The sequence below is a fragment of the Esox lucius genome, chromosome 2 (genome assembly GCF_011004845.1).
Source record: "Esox lucius isolate fEsoLuc1 chromosome 2, fEsoLuc1.pri, whole genome shotgun sequence".
Lineage (NCBI taxonomy): Eukaryota > Metazoa > Chordata > Actinopteri > Esociformes > Esocidae > Esox > Esox lucius.
Window position 1 is genome coordinate 14,853,094 of NC_047570.1, and position 26,050 is coordinate 14,879,143.

Consider the following 26,050-nt stretch of genomic DNA (forward strand, 5'->3'; position numbering starts at 1 on the left):
TTTCATAATATTATTTTTCGTGTTGAACGTGTGGCGGCTGTAGGTGTTTCTTTTTTTTCTTACTCCGCCTGTTGACTTATGTTCCGCGGGGTAATCAACCGTGATCTGCCGCAGCTGTTGCGCCGAGTCGTTGACCGTGTCATGCGGGACTTACGGAGGATTTAAGGAGTGGTTGAGATGGTGGAGAGGAGGAGAGAAAATGGGAGAGAGCGAAATTGTTTTTGTATGGTATGAAGAACCGAGTTATAATTGTAGTTTAAGTGTTTGGTTTATTTTGGAATTTGTGTTAACCACCTGTCCCCTCCGTAGGGGAGGAGGGGAAGGTGTATAGTCAGAGCTGCCCGCGGGTATACTTGTCCGTAGGTAACTGTATGTCTAAACACACTAGGAAGTACCGAACGAACCAACCACTGTATGTTTTGTAAAGGGCGCCTTATTAGAGTGCCAGTTAGGGAACCTTTTGTTAGTCAGGAAGATTACATCTTTTGCTTAGTTCTTTGTTTTGGTTACGGTCGGACCCCTTTTCCCCTTTTTTTTCCCATGCGGGTCGGTTGGAGACAGGTTGGTGGTTTTTTGTTTATAGGCTATGTTTCTGTTATCATTTATTATTTGCTCATTGTCATCGGGAACGAATAAAATCCCCTGACACGTACTCGTGAACTGTGTTGGTTCGGTATCTTCTGCACTTACGACCTCACAGCTTCACCAAAAGTGCTTCGGCACCTGGGGCGCCACCTCTAGGTATCACAAGCCGTAACACGGAGTTGAGGTGGTTGCGTCAAATTCATATTCAAATTCTAATCTTAAAAAAAAATCCTGTCTGAGTTGTTCAGTGCAACTCTACTTGGCTGTGTTGTAGGGTGCATTTGACAAATAAACCTTGAAACTTGAAAAATATAACACGAAGGAGGCCTATAGCCTATCATTGTTCTGAGAAAGATGCGTTGAGTAGATAAGTACATTTTAATGGGATTGCGAGTATTAGCATAGATGCACTCGGTTTTTACCAATTAAACTAGCGCTTCATCAGTCACTAAACTGGTTGTGCAAATCCACATTTGCACACATGATGAGCGCACACACACACACACAAACAACTGGCGCTCAATTGTTATTTTGAGTAAATTATTCACACACCTATTATTTTCAAATGAAGTAATCCAAAAGTAATCTTTTATTTATTCAAAAGGTATCTGTAATCTGATTATTTTAGTTGGTAACGTAAAAGATTACAGTTATAGTTTTTTGTAATCCATTACATACCCCTCCAACTCTTACTCGCCAACTCTGATGGTGGAAACGGGCCACTACATTTCCTGCTTTTAGGCAAACCATAAAATCCAGAATGGCAACATCCAGCTCTTCATGTAATAAGAAATAATCAATCAATAATAATCAATAATAAGCAACTATTGTTTCTCAATCTCAGTTATGAAAAGCCTACCATTGAGGGTGGGTAGAGGGCTCCCGTCACGCTTCAGCCATTTAAAAATTAGAGAAAATATGTCAACCTGGCTATCATGCAATTTTGCAGGCTGAAAGGAAAATTGTCCAGAGAAGTACAATGGCTTTAATGAACAAGGACAAGCACATCTACACACCAATAGTGAGTTCTAGCTTATGAGGGTTCCTACTTGTCCTTTATTTTTTAAGCTCCGGTTAACAATATCACTGAGCAAAATCAGCCAGTTAGGCTAGTTAGATGGCTAAATAGCTAAAGTTACCCAGCAAGCTTGCATGACTATATAAAATGTTTTGATTAGTTAGTTTTATGTAGACTATTTCCAAAATAAATAAGTCGGTTTACTAAGTTTTCGTTGTTCACTGGCTAAAAAACATAGTGCAAACATCAAAGCTAACTCTAGCTGATTAGTTGGATAGCAATTGTGCATACTGACTTGTGATAGTAAATTCATGAAGTATTAGCTTATAATGCATGTTGGCCAAAAATGAAACTGGAACCAGCATTGCAGATTCCATATTTCTTTTGTAATTTGAAGATAGGTCAATTAATATGCTGGTATGCTTTATGACAACAAAAAAGCCTGACATGACATCAGAAAGCTAATATACATTTTTATATAACCTCTAAAAGGAGGTCTGGTAAACATTTGGGTGCTGCAGTCACCAAATTTCCACTGCTGCATCGGCGGATATAGTGGATATTTGTCACTCGGCACAGATTCCACAGAGAATTGGGATTTCCATTTAACCCAACCGCTCTTAATCAGCAATTAAGGTAAACTGCCTTTATAAGGGATTTGGCTCTGGGATTTGAATGCACAACGTTCTTGTAACTGGTCACATTCTCCAACCACCAGGTTACCCGCTGCCACAAAGGGTCGAGCAACCATGGAGCAGTGGATGCTATGGGTCTCCTGGGCTCTGTTCCAAAGCCAAAAGCTGTGGCTGGCTCTGTTCCTGGCTTCTATCCACTGTTATTGTTCCAGCTCCAAGCCCAGGCCAGACAGACAGAGAGGTGGACCCTGGATGGTCTCAATGCTCACTAGCTTGTTTTGATTCAGTGAAGCTGGAATGAAGCAGTCATGAGTAGGTTTCCGTTTCATGGCTGTTAACATCAGTTAAACAAGGAAATAACCTTTTTTGTGTGCGCTTCTAAATACTACAGAAAAGGGATATGTTTGTTAAACTGTATAAACGTCACTGTGTGCTCCAAGAATAAAGGAAGTCTTCAGATTACTGTAAGACTACAAACCATCACCTTAATATTAACATTTTCTGAAGTTGTTGTTTTGGTGGTTTCCAAGTTGGAAAAGACTGCCATGCGCTCTGCCACTGCCCTTTCCTGTTTCTTTGTTGGTCTCATTTCACTGGCAGCCAAAGCGTTTAGTACTCATGAACATCTTCCTGATAAACACATTATTCTATTCTCCCCGACTTAGAAGACATCCTGTATGTGGAATGCACTGTTATATATTTTTTTTTCTAGTTCTACAAACATTAGAGGAACGACGTGCCGCTCAACATGACTGCTTTGGTGACTTCAGCTACGCCAGGTGATGCATCAAGCCACCCTAGCACGTCTCCTTGAATCACTGGTCAGAATGACTCAAAATAAGAAAGCTACCCAATTTAGACCAGACAAAAACCAGGGCTGAAGGGCCACATCAATGGAGGACCGGACTTGTTTTTATTAATTTTTCTCCAATGTTAGTCAAAATGTAGTTGTGCGTCAGAGAATGTATTGACCACACCTAATCCAAAAAAATAACACACATAGCTGCCAACCGCAAAAAAACCTAGTCAATTAAGAACGATGCCTCAGCACATTACTCTAGTCTCAGTAGTCCATGTCTCCCCCACTGCCCCAATGGTATTTACACATTGCCTGAATAACTCCAGCATCCTTCCCGGAAGTACGTACCACATTCTCCAATACAACAGGGACTTGGGGGGAGTAAAGGGAGTTTAAGTCAGAGTACAGAAAAGAAAAATGACACAAACGTTTACAATCTGGTCAAGTTAGGTCAAATTCTTTCATTAGAGGAAGTACAAATAGTTCTGATAAATAATATTTTTTCATATGTACACAGTTCAGTAAAAACGTCAACATCAAAGAACGAGTCACAGCTTTGGTTTCACAGCCGTGACAAGAATCATTCTGCCCATGTACTAAATGAATTAGGCTTTTATTATAGCGCACAGGTCACATTTATCAAGCAGGAAAGACCACTTAGAGTTCTGTTACTCATTGCAGGGGACAACAGTCCATCCCATTATTGTATTGAGAGCTTCACCTTTATCCCTGTTTATAATTGAGACTGAAAAACCCTCATCAAGCTAAAGACAGCCATTTGCTTAAGGATGAAAGAAATACAATCCATTGCTATACAGATTTTTTATTAAATAAAGCAAAAGAATCGAAAAGATAACAAGTATGTTCCCATTATTAAACGGGACACCAGAAAAATAAATATTTGGGTGAAATCATCTTCACTTCTTGCTCAATACGTGAAGTGTGTACCTCGTAGTGTAGTCCAACTTCTTTAGTGAAAATGAACAAATCCTTAGGCATGACATTAGTGTTAGCATAAAAATAAAATAAACAATTTGAAAAAGACCAAACTAAAAGGAGATCATATAAAGACCAATGTCAAAGATATTTACAGATATGACTTACTGGGCATAAAACATACAAGACAAAAGAAGGTCCATTCAGGGTCAGTTTATTTAATTATTTTTTAAGAAAAGAAACAACTGTCCTCCCTTCTGTGTGTTTATTGGACCCCACACAAAAAAGCCTCTAACCGAGGGTTCCACAGTACACCCAGCAAAATTGGATGAGCACCTACAGGTGCTGGTCATCAAATTAGAATATCATCAAAAAGTTGATTTATTTCAGTAATTCCGTTAAAAAAGTGAAACTTGTATATTATATTCATTCATTACACAAAGACTGATATATTTAAATTTTTTATTTCTTTTAATTGTCATGATTATAACTGACAACTAATGAAAATCTCAAATTCAGTATCTCTGAAAATATTACTTAAGACCAATTCAAAAAAAATATTTTGAGAAATGTTGGCCAACTGAAAATTATGAACATGAAAAGTATGAGCATGTACAGCACTCAATACTTAGTTGGGGCTACTTTTGCCTGAATTACTGCAGCAATGTGGCGTGGAATAGAGTCGATCAGCCTGTGGCACTGCTCAGGTGTTATGAGAGCCCAGCTTGCTCTGATAGTGGCCTTCAGCTCTTCTGCATTGTTGGGTCTGGCGTATCGCATCTTCCTCTTCACAATACCCCATATATTTTCTATAGGGTTAAGGTCAGGCGAGTTTGCTGGCCAATTAAGAACAGGGATACCATGGTCCTTAAACCAGGTACTGGTAGCTTTGGCACTGTGTGCAGGTGCCAAGTCCTGTTGGAAAATGAAATCTGCATCTCCATAAAGTTGGTCAGCAGCAGCAAGCATGAAGTGCTCTAAAACTTCCTGGTAGACGGCTGCGTTGACCTTGGACCTCAGAAAACACAGTGGACCAACACCAGCAGATGACATGGCAACCCAAACCATCACTGACTGTGGAAACTTTACACTGGACTTCAAGCAACGTGGATTCTGTGCCTCTCCTCTCTTCCTCCAGACTCTGGGACCTTGATTTCCAAAGGTTAAATTTACTTTAATCAGAGAACAGAACTCAGCAGCAGTCCAGTCCTTTTTGTCTTTAGCCCAGGCGAGATGCTTCTGACGCTGTGTCTTGTTCAAGAGTGGCTTGACACAAGGAATGCGACAGCTGAAACCCATGTCTTGCATACGTCTGTGTGTGGTGGTTCTTGAAGCACTGACTCCAGCTGCAGTCCACTCTTTGTGAATCTCCCCCACAAAAATGAATGGGTTGTGTTTCACAATCCTCTCCAGGGTGCGGTTATCCCTATTGCTTGTACACTGTTTTCTACCATATCTTTTCCTTCCCTTCGCCTCTCTATTAATGTGCTTGGACACAGAGCTCTGTGAACAGCCAGCCTCTTAGCTATGACCTTTTGTGTCTTGCCCTTCTTGTACAAGGTGTCAATGGTCGTCTTTTGGACAGCTGTCAAGTCAGCAGTCTTCCCCATGATTGTGTTGCCTACAGAATTAGACTGAGAGACCATTTAAAGGCCTTTGCAGTTGTTTTGGGTTAATTAGCTGGTTAGAGTGTGGCACCAGGTGTCTTCAATATTGAACCTTTTCACAATTTTCACAATTTTCTGAGATACTGAATTTGGGGTTTTCATTAGTTGTCAGTTATAATCATCAAAATTAAAGGAAATAAACACTTGAAATATATCAGTGTGTGTGGAATGAATGTATACATTATACAAGTTTAACTTTTTTAATGGAATTACTGAAATAAATCAACTATTTGACCAGCACCTGTATATATCCTGCTGTGCTAGCTTGTATTTTTATTTCTGATTAATGCGATAAAGAATTAATTCAGACACCCATTTCAACGCGAATGAGTTGGACCAACACCCCAAACTAAAAATCCTGGAAGCTTCTGGACCCTGCCTCCCCAGAAATGGGGTTTGACATTGGGCTTTGATTCCTCCCTCCCCCCTCCCCTAATACTTCTCTTGAGTTTAATAAAACACCCTCCAGGGCCTTGAACAGATCCTCTGTGCCTGTTCCCTGTGTCTCCCTGCGTTACACTCTATTTGTGTTTTGGTTTTAAAAGGAACTTTACGATCACCTTGCATTCCTGCAATAACAGGCTCCCAAATAGCAAGGCAACTTCATAATACACCAAACAGATCAAGGCTGTTGTATAACATGTCTCAAATGAGAATAAACAAATGCACTGCAGCGAATGGGTCTACAAGTGCTTTTCCATATTACACTGTGGGCTTGTACTACAGCTGTGTAGTGAGGTACTAAAGCTGAACCCAACCCAAAAATGAGTTCATGCCTCTAGCATCTGACCAAATATCAGGCACACTATATCCTTGCTATTTTTTGGGGAAAAACACTGAACAACTGGGAGACAAACATGCATGCCTTGTCCACGCTCCATTTGACAGTCATCCAGCTTTTATAAATCAAGAGAGGCAGCTGCTGTGCAGCCTTTAAAATTTCTTTTTTCCCCCACAAGCCCTTATTAACGCTGTCCAGAGAAGGGAGCCCACTCTTGATTCTTTCCATTCTAATTGAAATATAGAGAATGTAAAAGAAACCATGTCGATGTGAGTTAAGGAAATTGCTTTGTTATATCCTGTTAGAAATTCAATTTAAGTAATTCAAATATTCCCCACCTCCAGGGGGCATATCTGCATAAACGGGAGGATAGTATGCAGAGGAGAGGCCTGCCGGAGACACTACAAAGGAACAGCTAAGGCTGCATGAAGCATGGGAGTCAGCCAAACAGGGCTTGCATTGTTCATTTGGTCAGCATCTCGCCCACAGCCACAGGAGAACAACTGCAGTCAGTTCAGCAGTGTTCAGTCACATCACTGCAAACAAATGCTCTGCAGGTAGCGGCCTCATTTTCCTGTTAAGTGAGGACGGTCGTCTATACACTCAACCAAACAAGGACAGTGTCAGAAAGGGAAGACAGCTGGAATGTCACAACACGTGTACATTTGGGGGACGTGTTGTGAAATCAAGACTGCATATTGGCCTAAGAAAGGGATTTGGCATTGTGTGTACAACTTCACACAGGTGAACTTCAACTGACGTCACAAGCATTCTTGAGAGCAGGACGTGACTGTAGCATCACCTTCTCAGGGGGTGGTTACAATGTCACTATTGTGTCTGTAACTGGAGTGACCCTGACATTCAGCATTGAACTTCATGCTCTCACTCAGTACCGGGCATAGATCTCAGCAGGACAAACGTTAACAGGAGAGGGCAAGGCAGGGGTAACGTCGATGCTCCCAGTTTAATGTTCTGCCTGATTAACTTCAGTAAATAAATGCATCCACAGATTCCTTGGTTGTAACAATACAAACAACCAGTGAAACTGGTTATGAAATTGAGGGTAACATCGTGTGTGTTGTGGTTTAACAGATTGAGACCTCACAAGGAGAGTAAAACATGAAAGAACTGACCTTATTAAGACCTTTTGCCGGTTCTCGTGAGGACAAAGTACATTTCTGGCTTAGGGGGTAAGGTTTAGGGTAAAACTTACAAAGGGCTAATGTTAGATTTTCAGTTACATTAGATTAGATTCAACTTCATTGTCATTGAACAGTACAAGTACAGTACAACGAAATGCAGTTAGGATCTAACCAGAAGTGCAAACAGAGGGCTAAACATTATATATAGTATGGGCAATGGGCAATGAAGGCAAATGCAGTGCAAATGGCAATACTAAATGGGCAATTAAGGCAAATAGAGGAGGGCAGAAAGTTTAGGTATAGTGTTACAATGTTACAAGTGGGATAACAGTTGTTCGGGTACAAATGGCAAATTCTTAAATGGCATTTTAGATGTGCAAACAAGGCAAACAAAGGAGTAATGTAGTAGGGTAGCATGAGCAACTGGGATGCAGAGACAGCAGCACTAATGTTCCTGAGGTAGATGTGTGTGCAACAACTGTAAAAAAAATAATAATATATATATATATATAAATGCAAGCACAATGGCAATTCTAAATGTGCAAAGAGGCAAATTGAATGTACAAGGTGTATGTGCCACTGAAACGCAGGGACAGAAGCGGTGAGTCAAGATGTAGACAGGTACCTGTAACAACTGAAAAACTTCCATTATCAGTGTCAGAGTAGTACAAAGGAGTAGTGCAACAAGGCCCTGAGAGGTGGGGGGTTACAGTGGATGGGAAGAAACTGTTCCTGAGCCTGCTGGTGCGGGACCAAAGATCTGTACCGCCTGTCTGATTGAAGGAGGGCAAACAGTTAGTGGAATAGATGTGGAGGGTCCCTGAGGATCCTGTTCGCCCTGCACAGAACCGCTTGCACTGGAGGTCTGGCAGGGAGCGATGGCAGGGAGCTGGGCACCAGTGATGTGCTGGGCACTTTTCACCAGCCGTTGCAGGGCCTTCGTGGTTGGCTATGGGGCAGCTGCTAAACCACACTGTGGCGCAATGTGTCAGAATGCTCGAGATAATACAGTGGTAAAAGTTTGCAAGGAACCTGGAAGACAGGCGGGCTTTCTTCAGTCTCCTCAAAAAGTTTTTGCACTGCTGGGCGTTTTTTTTCTTTTTTTCTCCAAAGGTGAGGTGGAGGGACCAGGAGAGGTCCGCGGAGATGTGGACACCCAAATATTTGAAGATGGACACACGCTCCACCTCAGTACCATCGATGATGACTGGGGTGTGGCTGCAGCTTTTAGACTTCCTGTAATCCACAAAGAGTTCCTTAGTATTCTTTGCATTGACGGCCAGGTTGTTGTCAGCGCACCATGCCGCCAGGCGCATGACCTCTTCCCTGTAGGCTGTTCCCGGTAGGCCTACCACCATTGAGTCTGCAAACTTGACAATGGTGTTAGAACTGCGTACAGGAACGCAGTCATGGGTGCAGTGGGAGTACAAGAGAGGGCTCATCACACAGCCTTGTGGTACACCAGTGTTCAGGATCAGGGTGGAGGAGGTGAAGTTGTCTAACCTGACACACGGGGGTCTGTTGGTTAGGAAATCCAGAGTCCAGTTGCAGAGAGATGATCTGATCCCAGGTCATGGAGTTTGTTAACCACCCTAGAGGAGATGACAGTGTTGAATGCTGAGCTGAAGTCTATTAAGAGCATTCTCACATAGGTGTTGGTTTTGTCCAGGTGGGTCAGAGCCGAGTGTAGAGCCGTGGAGATTGTGTTCTCTGTAGACCTTTCGACCGTTAGGCAAACTGATAGGGATCCAGTGTTGGGGGAAGGCAGGACTTAAGGCGAGCCAGTACTAGTCTTTCGAAGCACTTCATGATTGTGGGGTGAGTGCAACCAGTCTAAAGTAATTCAGACTAGACGCGGTCGACTGCTTCGGTACTGAAACAATGGTTACAGTCTTGAAGCACATTGGGACAACCGCGTGTGCCAGTGACAGGTTGAAATGTCGGTAAATACCTCAGCCAGCTACCCAGCACATGCTCTGAGCACACGCCCGGGGACGCCATTAGGACCAGCAGCCTTGCGTGCATTCACCCTGCTCAGTGCAGGCAACACTTGTGCGGTGGATAGTCTGGAGGGGGGCGTTCCCCACAAGGTTTCTTATCACATCCCAACTACGGAAACAGCCATTTCAGCTAAGGGGTTTAAGTTTAGTGAAAAACATATTTTGAAATTTGAATTAAGGTTCCTTTCATGTTTAGGAACTAATAGTTACATTTGAGGTTATGCATTAATGTTACGTTAAGTTTAGGCTAAGGTTAAATATAGATTAGGGTATGGCTTTAGGGATAGGGAACAAAGAACATTCTTATCAACTTTCATGAACATATTATATACATGTAACTTAACCAGCATACTTATCAATTTAGAAATAAAAATTAAAGCAATCATGATTATTACTTTGGTAGGTGTGGCCCATGTTTAATTTACATGCTGTGGACCTGATGGAGATAAATACTAAACACTAAGCCACTAACGTATACCAGGATAAACCTACAACATTAACAACCATTCAAGATGTATTAATTTCCGTACATCAATTCCAGTTCCTCTGTATACCAAGGCAGAAATAAAGAGGACCGGAGGAGGTAAACATCCTGTTTGAGTGTATAACAAATGTAAGAATAATATAAAAAAAAATTAAAAAGTATATTCTATTAATTTCTGTACTAAGCAAATATATGGTAAAAAAAAAAAAAAAAGGGAAATACCTGTGTAGAACATTCAAGTATTTCCATGCTGTAATCAGTTATTTAACCCCTTTTCTAAAAAAAGACAAGACTTGCCTGTGTTCCTAAGAATCCACTAAGTGAAACTAAGGACATGTTTACAGCATGCTAGATTTTTAAGAACGAAACAAACAAGACGAGACGCTAGATTATTTTGTTTGGTAAACTTGCAGATATCAATAGCTCAAGACGCCACCTTGTCGAAGGAGCCCCCCGCAATTTTGAGAATTGTCTGAACTGTATCAAGTTTCTGTGCACGTATATTGCTTAGTTTGTCCACAATTGACCACTACAGCCTTGCGTGGTACGTCTCAAAACTTGTGGTGAAAATCTAAATGCGATGGAAATGATCAAGTCAACAAAGAAGACTATCTAGTGTTTTATTTCCTCCCTCTGGTAATGTACACAAGCCCTTAGGGGGTAATACATTTGTATTCCAAACAGTTTGGTTGCGACAGTTGGTTTGGTAAAAAGACTATTTCGGGAGGACTGTCCTGGGATGAACATTGATCTCACGAAGCAAGTAAATCTACATGAAAATGTATTAACTTGTAGCCTAAACTCCCATATGATTAGAGTTTTGCACACAATTTTATCACTTTGATAAAAAACGGCATTTCCCTGCTCCCTGCCCCCTTCAGTGAAATGCCAGAATGCCTTATAAGAGTACATTGTTTAGTTTTGGGACACAGATGTAGCCCTTTTCAAAGTTAATAAGAAATAGTTAATAAGCCTTTAATAAGCAGATAGGCACTATAGGTAGATAGCGGCCACAGGCTTAGCCAAGAGAAAAATAGATAATTGTTTTAGATTTACATTTCAATAAGTTAGCTGAAATGCACAGGTAGTTCAACCAAAAATTTTTGCATTAATCTTTTGATAATTAGGTGGTCACTGAGCAAAAATAATAATTATGACTTACAAAATAATAATCTTACTAAAAAAGTTACATACCAGTGATGGAAATTAAAAACTGCCATTAAGGGCAGACATTGCCATTATGGGTCTCTTATTAAACTATCTAAGAATATGACACATATTGTGGGGATTATCCGGACATGTCTGGACTTCTGTTTCCTCTGTTTCCAATATAGTGATAAGGATTCCAAAGTGCTTTATTGTCCTGGACGGGTTACGGATCAATTTTTTTTTTTTAGAAAGGTTGGCTGTGTGGCGAGACTGCTCGAAGAAATGGCATGACCAAATGTTTACTACAAATACTGAGTTGATGCATTCATGTATGTGAGTTACCCTTTTTTGTTTTTCTGTTGTTGGCCTAAGCAAAAATATATCTGATGCAGTGACAGTGTATTTTACATTACAAAGGAGAATGTAAATCAAGACTTTTGGATATGGAAGTACTGTAGCCATATCCCCACTGAACATCAAAATTAGGTGGTGTCTGTAGCTGAAAACAGTTACTCAAACAAAAAAACTTGGGAGTACAGTAGCCATATCCCCATTTGAAAGGATTTATAGAACGCAGTGTTTGGGCCTACGATTGGAGTTTTGCCAGCAATTCATTCACTTTGATAAAACATAGCATACCACAGCTCCATTCAAAGAAATGCATGATTGCCTTAAGAGTGGCTAACATAAAAATCTGCTATATTATTATATTAGTTTTGCTAACATATGGCTAGGTAATGAACAGCTTTTTTCCAAATCAAGTCTGTGAGAATATTCCCTCCATCTGTTGTATGTCCTTTGGTGCAATTTCATTTTTGGTGCAAGTGTCCAATTTTTGGGGTCCGATCTGCTTCATTTCTAAACTTGTGCAAGCAAACAAGCAAGCAAGTTTATTTCTACAGCACAATTCATACATAGAAGCAATTCAATGAGCTTTACAATGAAAAGAAATGTATAAAAATGCAATAGAATGAATTCTCCATGAACTTCAACACCCCAGTATCTCAATCCTCGCACTCCAGCGCAAACTTTTATGTATTGCGTTTGAGGTTTGAGGTGACTTAGAAATTTCTTTGTTTCTGAAAGAAAATAAAATGTTTCATCCATTATAATAACACCAAATTGATCCGAAATACAGTGCAGACATTGTGAATGCTGCAAACGACTACTGTAGCTGGAAATGGTAGATTTTCTTATGGAATATCTACAGTACAGGCCAAAAGTTTGGACACCTTCTCATTCAATAAGTTCTTTATTTTCATGACTATTTACATTGTAGATTCTCACTGAAGTCATCAAAACTATGAATGAACACATATGGAATTATGTACTTAACAAAAAAGTGTGAAATAACCGAAAACATGTCTTATATTCAGTTGTGCATCAGTTGTGTTGTGCAGGTTGTCAGGTTGATACACAGCCGACAGCCCTATTGGACAACTGTTAGAATTCATATTATGGCAAGAACCAATCAGCTAAGTAAAGAGAAACGAGTGGCCATCATTACTTTAACAAAGGAAGGTCAGTCAGTCCGGAAAATTGCGAAAACTTTGAATGTGTCCCCAAGTGCAGTCGCAAAAACCATCAAGCGCTACAACGAAACTGGCTCACATGGGGACCGCCCCAGGAAAGGAAGACCTAGAGTCTAGAGTTATCCTGCTGAGGATAAATTAATCCAAGTCACCAGCCTCAGAAATCGCAGGTTAACTGCAGCTCAGATTAGAGACCAGCTGAATGCCACACAGAGTTCTAGCAGCAGACATCTCTAGAACAACTGTTAAGAGGAGACTGCGCAAATCAGGCATGCATGGTTAAGTAGCTGCTAGGAAACCACTGTTACGGAGAGGCAACAAGCAGAAGAGATTTGTTTGGGCCAAGAAACTCAAGGAATGGACATTAGACCACTAGAAATGTGTGCTTTGGTCTGATGAGTCCAAAGTTGAGATCTTTGGTTCCAACCGCCGTGTCTTTGTGCGACGTAGAAAAGGTGAACAGATGGATTCTACATGCCTGTTTCCCACCATGAAGCATGGAGGAGGAGGTGTGATGGTGTGGGGGTGCTTTGCTGGTGACACTGTTGGGGATTAAGATTAGGGGGGAAAAAGTGTATGGCACATCGTCACATCTCATGGTATACCGTACGGGGTCAGAGGGTACAGTTTCTCTCAAATACTATTAGGCCATTTCCATGTCAATGAGGTACTGAAACATTCCCCAGTTAAAGCCCAGAATTTCTATGCTAACACATTAGCTATAGTTAGATTGGTTGTCATTGTAGCCTCGTTTGGACACGGCAGTTGGGGTAAATATGTATGGAACACTGAGTGCACTGTACTCAATGAACTGGGAAATAGTTATGGAATGATGAGACAATGAATGAAACAATTGCAAGCTGGGTATGATTTGGTGACCATGATTGTATGAGGCCACATTGGACATTTAGTCATCATCAGTTTATAGTCACTGTTAACTACACCTAAAGTAAAGCATTGTTGTCTAATAGCTCTAGGCCTATTCAGAGAAATGTTGTTATATATAGCCTACTTGTCACCAGCATGCACAGATTAGAAACACATTTTCAGAGCTTGAATGTTGGTGCATTCTTCATCTGTGGTTATTTAGTTTGCTGGGGGCCTGTTATGACCACAAAATGCTTTTGGTGCACAGCACCATCCGCGTCTTTTTTCAATCTACAGATGTATTTCGAAGCGTTAGTGAATGAATCATTTTCTTTTTTTTATGGCGTGGAGAAAATCTGCAAATAATAGCAGTTTACATACCAGCTAAAACTGGAGCCCAAATGCTAAGTTTGGTGGGGAATGTTAAACACTATGGTGTATCTTAATTAAAAAGTTCAAAGCTGGAATCCCAGTAATTTGGCCTTTGACCAAAGTGTGTCACATTGCATTGAGGACACCAGGACTGGACCCCCAATGCTACAGGCTGCATCGCTTCTCTACACTTCATCCATTGGGTAAAATAAAAGTCAACAACATGTGAATGCCATTTGTTTCGCCCAGTCCTTTAATAGTCTTGAACATATCCTTCCAGAGGAAGCACACAATTAACATTTAAATGGAAACCATGTAGTGATGGGGTGTCAGACTCTTCCCATGGGGGGCCTAGGGTGTTTTTGTCTTTCAATTTAGACTTAGATGACAAAAAGGTGAGGGGACCCGGTTGGTATGTGTTTTAAACCACAGACTATACAGAAACAAGCAGTCAGAGTTACATAATGGTTTATCTTCACTGGCAGCACATCTCGCAGGGGAACACAGCAACCAAACAGACAAAACAGCAACAACTGACCCCCACCACGAAGTATCCACTATCCTTAAACAAGAAACCCGGCAAGCCTAGTTCAGCCAGCCAGCAATAGAAAGCGTTGCCCTCTCGAGATTTGAACCTGGTTCGCCCATGTAAAAGGCTATGTCGTTAACCACTACACCACGGAGCAGAACACTTGCTGGGTGTCGGTATAGCCTCTTGTGTCTACGCTGAACAAATCCTCTTCTGCCACTGGATGTTTTAACAGTTAATTGGTCATTCGTGAAGGACACTGATACAGTGAAACTGACTAACGTTTCTTACTAAGTTTACCTCCACCACAAACAGCGTCTACGTATGGTGTTTGCCACTGGCCGTTTTAACAGTGTATTAGCCAGTAATAAGCTTTACCAGTTTCTACTAACTTACTGGAATAGTCATAGGAATTGAGCAATTGCTAGTGAGACTGAAGATTAACTTTTCCATGCTAGAAACAGATGCAATATAACCGTATACAGTTTCAGTTAAGGCTTACTATAACGTAACTACTGTATGTTGTAGCCAGCAAATGTGTTTGTCTATCCTGACCCAAAATGCATATATGGATGCGTACTACAAAATTCCACCAGAAATAGTCGCAATAACACAGTTTGCGGTTATATTTCAGGCTTACTATAAAGTAGATACTGACGGTTTTAGCCAGCAAAGTTTTCATCTATATGTAATAATTCATAAAGCGTACTTAGCTTTGCATGCGAGGAGATACGAACTCAGGACCTATAGTTCACAGATCTGCTTCTCTAACCACTACGCTATTTAACAAGGGGTACTCAGTCAGTCAGACACTCATTCAGTAAGAGACATTCGCTCTTCTTGGCCGGTTCCGCTTACGCGTTCCGGAAAGAAAGGGAAGACTGAAAACAGACACACTGCCCTTCCTGGAATGATGTTGACACCCAAATAAAGATGTTTAGTCCAATTGTGGGTGTTGATCTGCTTTTGGATGTTTACCACCTAATGCATCTTTACTTACATCTCATCCAACAAAGTGACTGAGGTCTTCCAAAATGCCAGGGCATCACAAATCAACACAGTAGAGTTCAGCAAGGTAGACACACTGGAGATGTACTTTATGAATAAACAAGACAATCATGAATCTTCCAGGACATCTACAGTACGGTAGGGCACCTTCACATTTTATGGTTAATTGTTTAATAGTTGTTTTGGAAAGTGACCTTCCAAGGGGCCTAGCATAATGATCAATCATCAAATGAATCCATAGGCATACCAGAGCTCCAGCACAGAAAGACTTGTCTAAGTCAGTACCGCCAGTTCTCATTGAACTTCTACAGCATTGGTTTGAATCCAGCCCAGTGCTCTTTCATTAAAAACTGCAACTTTCCCCACTTTCCTGTATAATAAAGCAGAACTGACTGACAGGGGTGGGCATTATGGACAAAAAAATCATATTTCAATATTTCTGGTGATTTTGACGATAATTAGACGATATACTTTAAAAGTGTGTTTTTAAAAGTCTGAGTTACTTAATCACTGATGATAATAATGGGCACAATGTTGAATGAAAACAGTTATTTATTTTCTTTAAAATGTAAGTAATTCAAGTAAAAACTATTCGAAGAAAATACAAATTGAACTAGTGTAGGAACATTGATCAGAGTAAACATTCAGTTGTACACCTGTGCTGTAATGTAAATTGTGCAGCATACAAGCAAGATGAAATCATAATAATAAACAAAGGGCTGTGTTCTGTAACATATTGCACACAACTATGTCCTTATGTCCTTATTGCCTTGCAACCTATGGTCTTATTGAACAAATGTCTAACTTCAAGTACTGCCCAGTACAAAGATTACACAAAAATAAAAAGGAAAATCTGCACAAAAGGTGCACTTCCGAATCAGATTATCTTAAATAATATAAAATATATTTATACATTTGTAGACAAATGACATTAATGTAAACAAAGTCAACAATTTACAGACAGTCATTATTATATCAGCGCACACTGGCATGGACAGATGCCGGAACATTATATGCTAACATCACTGTCCTCCTCAGGTATCAGTAAGTAGCCCTTGAACTCCTTTTCAAGAACTTGCATTATCCATCATCAGCAGATTGTTACATTTACACAGAGGTTATTCCCCTAAAAGCACCAGAACTTGTATTACAGAAAAATAATTTAACAATTGGTAAAACAGAAGAATATAGAAATAGAATACAAATTAAATATAAATGTAACTTGCAGATTCCGAAGTAGTCCATGAAAGAACCAGTGATGGGCTCGGTTGTCTTGGTCCTGGCTAACATTCTAGCAGCAACATTCTGAATGAGCTGCAGCTTTTTTACTGAGTGCTAATGGTATTCTGGAAATAGGGTCTTTCCTTCAGATTGATGGACTTATCTGACCAATGGTACAGGTTGTAGAAAAAACTGAGTGGTCAAGAGTCTCTCAGGCAGAGCACAAAGAATTATCCACGCATGCATTTAAGCCTCACAGCAAGAACTTTGTTGCGGTAAATGCTATTAATATAAATCTGAAAATACAATAAGCTGGCTGTTCAAGTTGAATTTATACCAATGTTAGGTTGCAGAATTGCAAGTTTGTAAAATGTGTTCAAACTTCATTGTACAAGCATGTCAAATATTGCTTGCAAGCACACACTAAATGTACAGACTTGAGAAGATAAGCTTGAAAGCACGTACTTAAATGTACAAGCTAGCAAAACATAATTACAGATTTGAGCATTTGACTTTCGACCATGGCCCTCAATATACGACCACAAATTTTGTGACACAAGTGCACATAGTTTTGACATGTTTAATATTCTATAGGGAACCCCTTATATTCTGCATGTATTCAATATTTTCAACATGTACATTGCTTTACCGTGCGGTTGTAGAAACAAAACCTAGCTAATTTGTGAGGACCAGAATAGTCCTCATTCAGATAAGAATGCATGAAATTGACAAAATGTGATATTGCGATATCAATATTCTTAAACATATGTAAAAACACATCCAAACCCATCAAAATAGATTCATAAGTATTCTTACAACACAAGGGTTTCTCAACTGACAGTCATATTGGACTGGTACAACATGAATACATAAAGACCATGTCTACAGAACAGGACATGTTGTACTGGTGGTACAGCGGACCTGACAAACCTGTCCAACTTTTCAGAGTACCAGACACGTGCAGCAAATTGGGGTTAGGAACCATAGACAATATACCCATGTTCAGAAATCCCATTTGCCTTCCTTGCACATTTATACATCCCCCTTGAACATACATTACACATAATACTTGTAAATAGTCTGCCCTCTTCTATTTGCACTTCTGGTTAGATGCCAACTGCATTTCATTGTACTGTACTTGTACTGTTCAATGACAGTGAAGTTGAACCTAAAGTTTTTCTTAGGATATACCCCCAAAGTTTAGTATCTACAGTAGAGGAACGCTTGTCAACACTCAAACAGGGCGAATCACAGGTATTGGATTTTTAATTTTAATTCATTTTGAAAACAAAAACAAATCATTGCATGGACACAGACTGCGATCTAGCTACACAAAGTTTTGTAGGCTACCGCACAGGGAATCTGAACGCTGTTCGCTGGAAGACTCCGGTGTTTCAGCCTAGGTAAAGGTGCCTATTTCTTGGCAGTGCATACATCACTTAAGATTTTTTTAATTGATTAAACCTCAAATCTAGCGCAAAGGCATTTTAGAAGCATTGGCTCTATAGCTAATAGCTTACCAGACACTCATTCTTTATTGTGCAGTCTTCTTCTGACTACATTTAATGCCAAGATGTTTATATTTATTTAGGATTATACTTCTGTAATGCTTTTGTGACATGCATCAAAATTACTGCTACAGTCTATCACGTAACTTTTTTTCTTCGATCTCCATTGTTTCATTGTCTCCCTGAGCCACACATCTTACATTTCTGTCCTTTCTTTTCTTTTGCTCCTGACATGTTTCGCTGTCTCTCTCTTCACTCAAACGCTGTCGAAGTATGCACACACGTCACGTGGTATGCTCCATAGGGTATGTTCGTGTAGTGGATCCGTTGCGCTCACACTTGCATGTGACAGGGCAACTGGCCAATGAAACATGATCATTCTATAATGGTTTCTAGTGGGCTCTAAATCGAACACAAGCCACACAGCCAACGGACGCGTCTCTCCACAAAATAAACGGAATATCACATACTTTCTGCGACATTTTCCATTTTGATATTGCGATAACGGTATTGAGTGAATATATCGTGCACCCCTAATTCAGAGCAGAGTGGATGAAATGCATTTTTTATATCAGTAGAATAGTACTTAAATGTTTCTTTTTTAAACAACAGTACATGAACATTGTCCTTATATCACAAAAATACACCGAAGAGGTGATAACCACCAGTTTGGCAATGATTAACCACAAACTGGCAACATATTTTTTCAGTTGAAAGCTCACGGCTGCATATAATTCAGAGTAAACTCTTGAGGACAAAAGAAAAAAAACGAATTACTAAACTAGTAGATAAATTAGAAACTGGGCGTACAACTTTCAAGATTAAGTTCAAATTCCAGCTGACTTCCATGCAGGTTGTGAACGAATGGCCACAGTTAAAGAACCAATGGCTGTGAAAGATGAAGTGAGAGCGCAAGAGAAAACACAAAATATGGAGACACCCAGCAGAGAGGGAGCGATAATAGACTGGATGGACATAGCTAGCCGAGAAAGAGGACTGGGAGGGGGTAGGAATTTCCCAATTAGCGGAGATGGAAGGGGTTGAAACAACTTCTTAAATAAACACTCATTATGCATTTGTTGACACAGAAAAATCTGATATCTGCTCTGCACACGGCAGAAGAACATGCATTGTGGGAACTAGCTCTGGCATTTAAGTCAGTGAAGAAGATTCCAAATCCTCTTCACTGACAAAAATGTTTCAGGCAGGTCAACAGGAAATGGGAACTGCGAGAACGAACCAGAATAAATTAGATATTTCAGTTTTCAATACATTTCTAAACAAGTGTTTGTGTACATTGTTGGAAAAGAAAAAATAAGGATAATTAATTATAAATTCAGTAGCAACAAAATGTGTAGACACTGAAAGGATCAATACCTTCTGATGCTACCATATACACTGATGAGCCAAAACATTATGACCACCTGCCTACTATGCTGTTGGTCCTCTACATGCCGCCAAAACAGCACCAATCCACTAAGACATGAACTGTACAAGACCCCTGAAGGTGTCCTGTGGTATCGGGCACCAAGACATTTGCAGCAGATTCTTCAAGTCCTATAAGGGGTGAGTTGGAGCTGCCGGGAATCAGACTTGTCGGCTCATCACATCCCACAGATGCTAAATCGGATTGAGATCTAGGGAATTTGGAGACCAAGTCAACACCTTGAGCTCTTCATCATGTTCCTCAAACCATTCCCGAAAAATGTGTGCAGCGTGGCAGGGCGCATTATCCTGCTGAAAGAGGCCACTGACATCCAGGAATACCATCGCCATGAAGGGGTGTACCTGGTCTGCAATGTTGTTTAGGTGGGTGGCATGTGTCAAATTGACATCCACATGAATGCCCGGACCCAGGGTTCCCCAACAGAACATTGCCCAGAACATCACATTCCCTCCACCAGCTTGTCATCCCACAGTGCATCCTGGTGACATCACTTCCAAGTAAAATGCACACACGTACACGGCCGTCCACGTGATGTAAAAGAAAACGTGATTCATCAGACAAGGCGACTGATCATCTTCCAATGCTCCAAGGTTCAGTTCCGACGGTAGCGTGCCAATTGTAGGCACTTTCGATGGTGGACAGATATCATCATGGGCACTCTGAATGGTCTGTGGCCATTCAGCCTAATGTGGAGAAGTCTTAAGCTAAGAAAAGGGGCAGGGTTAACTCACTGCTATGGATGATGAACAAGCTTAATGTCCACAGTGATTGGCTGCCATATTGAAATAAAGATATTAAAATAAAAATGTAGGCCAACTGTCACTGATTAAACATGAAACAAAGAATGAGATACTAACTAGTCAAGTTAATTGTCAGCCTCTTACATGTCTGGCAGCTCGTCCAGAAATGTGCGTTCTTCTTTTGATGGTGCAATTATTTGAGAATTAAGTCAGCTTTCTTTGTAGTTGGCGAACAAGGAAACTGAATGATTTGTTGGACAATATGGGGTCTGGAGAGGGCATTTATTGTTTGATATAATATTCTACTGGCAGAAGACTGAGAAAAACGTAGTTTGTCTGATTTACATAGCTGCATTTTCCCTGGGGCTAAGTAGTGTAAAGTTAACACAACTTTGAACTCTGGTGTTACTGGGTTGTTTCTGTTTGTTGATGAAGTGAGTGCACCAATGACTTACACTACTATGATCATAATACCCTTGCAATTAAGGTGATACCTGTTAAAAAGATTCTAAAATGTCAACTTGATTACAAGGCAGAAATATGTTTAGAGAATATGGCCCTAGGTCTTTACCCCTGCATCCAACACTGAGACTAAGAGAACTGACTGTTCGCACACCATATATAAATATAAAAATGTTTCCATTATATATAACATCTTTCTTCAACTTGCAGCATTATCATGAAAATGAATTACTTCAACATTTAGTGTGGGCTTAGGAACATCCCTCACACCCAGGAGGCAGCTGTTTCCTAAACAAATGTAATCAACAGTTAGCCACGTCAAAACAAGCTGATCTGCGCAAGATAAAATATGCAGTGCGCAGCCCAATCAGTAAATGTCTATAGTTGCAAAAAACTTGCTCAAGCGCATGGTTCTGTTTTTGACAAACCCAGACAATGTTTTCAATGCTTTTGTTACACTCACAGAACCAAGGCCACCACACTGGGCACTCGCCCAACACTCGCCCAATCCAGTATGATCTTTCAAACAGACAACTCAAGTTCTGCAGAGAGAACCAGAGGTATCATCTGAGGCGGGGAGGGTGATGCAGGGAAGCCAAGCAACTCACTACCACAGAACGGCCATCATCAAACAGGTCACTTTCAGTGGTCTTCACATGACTGCCCTCACTCGACATTTGGTGTACTTACCATCTCCACTCCCTGGGGAAACGCTGTGCACTCCCAGTCCTTTTTGGGGAAGCGCTGGATGATTTTCCCGGATCCTTCTTCTGCACCTGGACATGAAACCAAAAGATGAAATCAACGGCAGGGAAAACCCAGCATGGCACAGATATGATATCAATATATCCTGTCTAACACAGAATAAATCGAGGACAGAACTAAAGGCCAATACCAACAACAGGAAGAGGGTGAAGAGATAACAGCAATCAGACAGATTTATAGCGTACAGTTAATGACGCATAGGTCGACATTTCGGTCAAATTAATGTAGTACACTAAAACGCCTGCTTGTCATATTGTTATCAAGAATAGCAAATAGCCAAAATGAAATAAAACAAAAGGAGATTGAAAAAGAGGGGGTTTGAGGATTCTGATCACATTTCCAGATTACCCATAACGTTTTGCAGACATCTGAAGATTCTTCTTAAAATGTTCCATCTTTGTTTGTTCTGTGGTTAGACTTTGTCAACAACTTACAAGCATAAAGTACAGATAAGTAGCACTACAAGATAATTAAAGAAGGCAATGCATCTTCACCTCCAGAGATAAAGACAAATGCATGATGAATTATGGGAATCCTGAATGCTAAGACAGCCATCTTAATTGTTGTGATCGGGAAAAGCAGTTCTACACATTCATTGGAAACACTAACAGGAAGAAAAATGGATAAGCTTAGCCTATATGTTTTCTGCACAAAACAAAAAAATATGGCTCTGAAATAGCCAAAGCATAGGCAAATTTACATATCAGTGAGCATGAGGCAAATGCCCTAACTTAGCGGCAGTTGAACAATTGAAAAAGGTTCCATTCAGAACAATCTAGAAAGCGCCAAAAGCAATGTGCAGGGCATATCAATTAGCGAACTGACAGTGAAATTGAATTCAAATGTGACATTACCATCGACACGAGAAATAAACACACAGAGAGGTTAAAAGAATGTAGGCGAAATACATGAGAGATCTGGAATCAGTCACAGCCAAAAAGTAAATTACAGGGTAGGATTAAATCAAGATGTTTCACAGAGAATGTGGTCAAAGATTAAGTGTTAGAAACTGAACCAAGAAAGTTAACAGAAAACAGATTACAGCAGTGGGGACGCCATTAATTAGGTAGTATTGATCCACACTGACAACCCATTGCAATACAATGAAAATAATACTTAAGTATGATAATGCAAAAAATAATAATTACATTAAGAAACAGACCGTTTCAGACTTATTGGGTAAGATGGTACTTTTGGTCTTCTGCATGAAGACAGTTTCCCTTTCAGCTATTGTACATTATACAATGCATGTATGTAAATGTAATAAGATATTCGACTTCTTAAAACTGCAACACAGAATAAAGAATAACAATAAAACAGTCACTCAGACACATAAATAGTATGATATAGATTGCTGGAGCAGATATGATAACTATTCAAACTATTTCACAATAGGTCAGAAATAATGGGCCATATTAATACTATCCAGTGTATAATGTAACTTAGTTTACACATTCCCACATGATCAGACTGAGTATTTCAAGTGCCAAAGGAGGCTCGGGGAAATATAAAATTTAAATAAACATAACGTCCTTCATTAGTGATAAAAATAATATTGAAAAAATGCATTTGTGACAATGCCACGAAAATAATTGTCTGACCCGATTGTCATGTATTCATTAAGCAGTTTCCTACTGTGAGAAAGACAAACTGTAATAGACTTTTGCATTTCATGTCTCCCTCATGAAGAGACCTCTCTTTTTAAACACGTTATAATCTCCAGAACCACAAGGTTGCCATTAAATGGGTGACAGATTGTGAACATTCTAAACACAGTATTAAATAATTTTCCAACCTGAGATTGTTTTCATCAAAGTGCCAGAGAAAGAAAAGACAACTTCATGAACATAAAAATTACATTTGCATTTAAAGTTCAGTGTAGACAAATGAAAAGTTACCATCACATTATACTTAAAACACTACCCGTGTTTGTTTACCTGCTAAAAACTGGAACCACAGGAAATAGGCCCGGAGGAAATAGGCCAATAGAATATGCAAAACATGGGTAAAGTTCAGTGTGGTAACCAGCAGTGAAATACTGTCACTGAACCTCTGATTACAACAAAAATAAATGACAGCCATGCATGTTTGCATACAGTGCCTGATGAACCACTGCAGGCTAAACTGTTGTCTAAACACACATCTTAAGCACCACTCTGTTTCCAGAGTCTCACTAATCAGACCACGGTAGGAACTGTTACACCTCATCACTAGCCTCAGTGGGCCGCTGGCCTCCAGCCCGGAGTGACTCAAGCTGGCTGTCAGCAACCTGTTGATATGCTGACCTCGGTCAGGTCAGGAGAGGAGAGGAGAACATAAACGTCCAGGTAGAGTCTGGGCCTATGTGGTAGTCAATGTAGGACCATGAGGAGCCTGTCCTCCAAAAAAGAGCATCAGGTGACTATATTCCCTGTGCCCATTGCCCTATTACGATTACATGCTTAGAATCTTTAAACTTTCCAAAGTCAAGGATGACAATAAATGACAAAATTCCTGACATTCTGTAAGGCTGCACTCTGTAAACAATAAAAAGCAGGCTCCTCTGTCAGATATTACCCCCTAGATAACAATAAAGCAGCCTGGCTGCACAGGGTAATAGAAGCCAGGCCAGAACAGGAACATGCTAATTTCAGGATCCTCTTGCAATAACAAATCGAGGAATTCCAAACAACTGGTGGACTTTCCACTTGCATTTTCACACTGTAAACCCACTTGGGGGTCATGACAAAACAATGAGTGGATAACATTTGGTTTAGTGCTGAAAAATATTGATTACTTTTTAAAAGTTATTGGTATGTTTAGTAACACAGTGGGCCCATTTAATCACTAGCCTCGGCCAACATGGAATTTATTTCATGTTTAACAAGGTTTGCAAAAGATTATTCAGGCTAGGTATGACAGGCTAAGTCAAACAACATTATTTCCGCGCAGAAAGTGTTGATTGAAAAAGGCGCTGAGCAATAACGGAACAAAGCGGATTTAGACTAATGTTATTAATAAGAGAACATAACTTTTGGAAAACAAACATTTAGCATTATTAAAAATTGGTCACACAATTTCCATTTGTAGATTTTCTATAGATAGTAATACTATCAACACACTAAAACTATTGGTTGATAAAAAACTGCTGGCTAAGGTTAAGGTTAGATTTTGAATAAGGTTTAGGGAAAGGGCTAAGGTTAGGGATAGGATAAAGAATTAGAATATAGTTAAAATGTTAGAGGCAGTCAGTAGACAATCTGTAGACCATCTTAAGGCACACGTAAATCTTATAAAACAACAAAGTCAGCCAATGGGCTTGCAAAAAAACTTCCTCCCCAGGGGCTTGGGTAGAATGATCTAAATACCACCTAGTAGTGATGGTTATTTCATTCTCACGAGCGGTAGCAAGGAAAGCAGAGCATTTCATTAGATTTATCGAAATTGCTTAAGCATTTTTGTAAAGCTGCCTAGTACGTTTTAACTACAGGCTAACCCTAGCTAGTTGAAAGTAGGCTGAATTGCAAAAATAGACAAAAGCTCAATAATCAATCATGCACATTTGATTTACATGTCCACAAGTTATGCATAATTTCATACGAATCAGTGGTAATGTAGCATTACAAACTACTGCTTAGATACACAGTAGCTAACATTGTGAGAGGTGGAAAATATGCTTGTATTTGATGTTCAGTGGTTTTCCAGTGGTTGTATTTGATTTTCGCCCCTGTAACTCCCTCACAGGTCTAAGCCTTAGTTTAGTGCTGTTCCTCCAATAACGTCTTGAATATTTGCTAGTTGAACTATTTTTCTAGATAGAAACATAAGCATGGTGATAAGCGCTACTGGCAAACGCATTACATGCATTTTATACAACAAGCATGTCTATGTAAGCTTGCTACTGACGTATATATCTTTTTTCACAAAGATGTTTCAGCTAGTCAGATAGATGTGGAGCTGGGTCTTTATGTAAAGGCCCAGCACCCCAGAGGAAAAACCTCAATGTCCCGGTACATTATAGACCCATACATTATAGACCCAGTATTGAGTTGGTACACATTGTAGCTGCTACAATTTACTTTCAGCCGAGTTTTGTCCACATCATTGTAAAAAAATTATTATAAAAATACATTTATAAACATACAAACCCATAGAACTAACTTTTACCCAAGCCATTAAGCTATGTTTTCTTTATAACTCGCATGTGTACAGAAGACCTGATTTTAGTACAATCAGTTAACATTGAATTTTCAATGTAGAGTATGGTTTATGCTCCCAAGAAGATATTAGTTATTGCATTATCTGCTCTTCAGTTATTACACAGCCTTCCAGTATATCTCAGACAAAAAAATAGCTGTGGGTCACTGGTGCATACCAAAGCTAAAACTCAAGCCATTTATAAATTGTTTGGCTTTTGGTAAGAT

General features: G+C 39.9%; 1 protein-coding gene across 4 annotated transcripts in view; it reads right to left on the reverse strand.

Moving 5' to 3' along the window:
• The window catches only part of sbf2 (SET binding factor 2), a 141,785-nt gene that overhangs the window by 98,240 nt on the left and 17,495 nt on the right, over positions 1–26,050 (reverse strand). For all 4 annotated transcript variants that reach the window (XM_013138397.3, XM_020054565.2, XM_013138396.3 and 1 more), the window contains exon 2: positions 21,573–21,658. In XM_013138397.3, the coding sequence (XP_012993851.1) occupies positions 21,573–21,658 (86 nt within the window). The remainder of the gene's footprint in view (positions 1–21,572; positions 21,659–26,050) is intronic.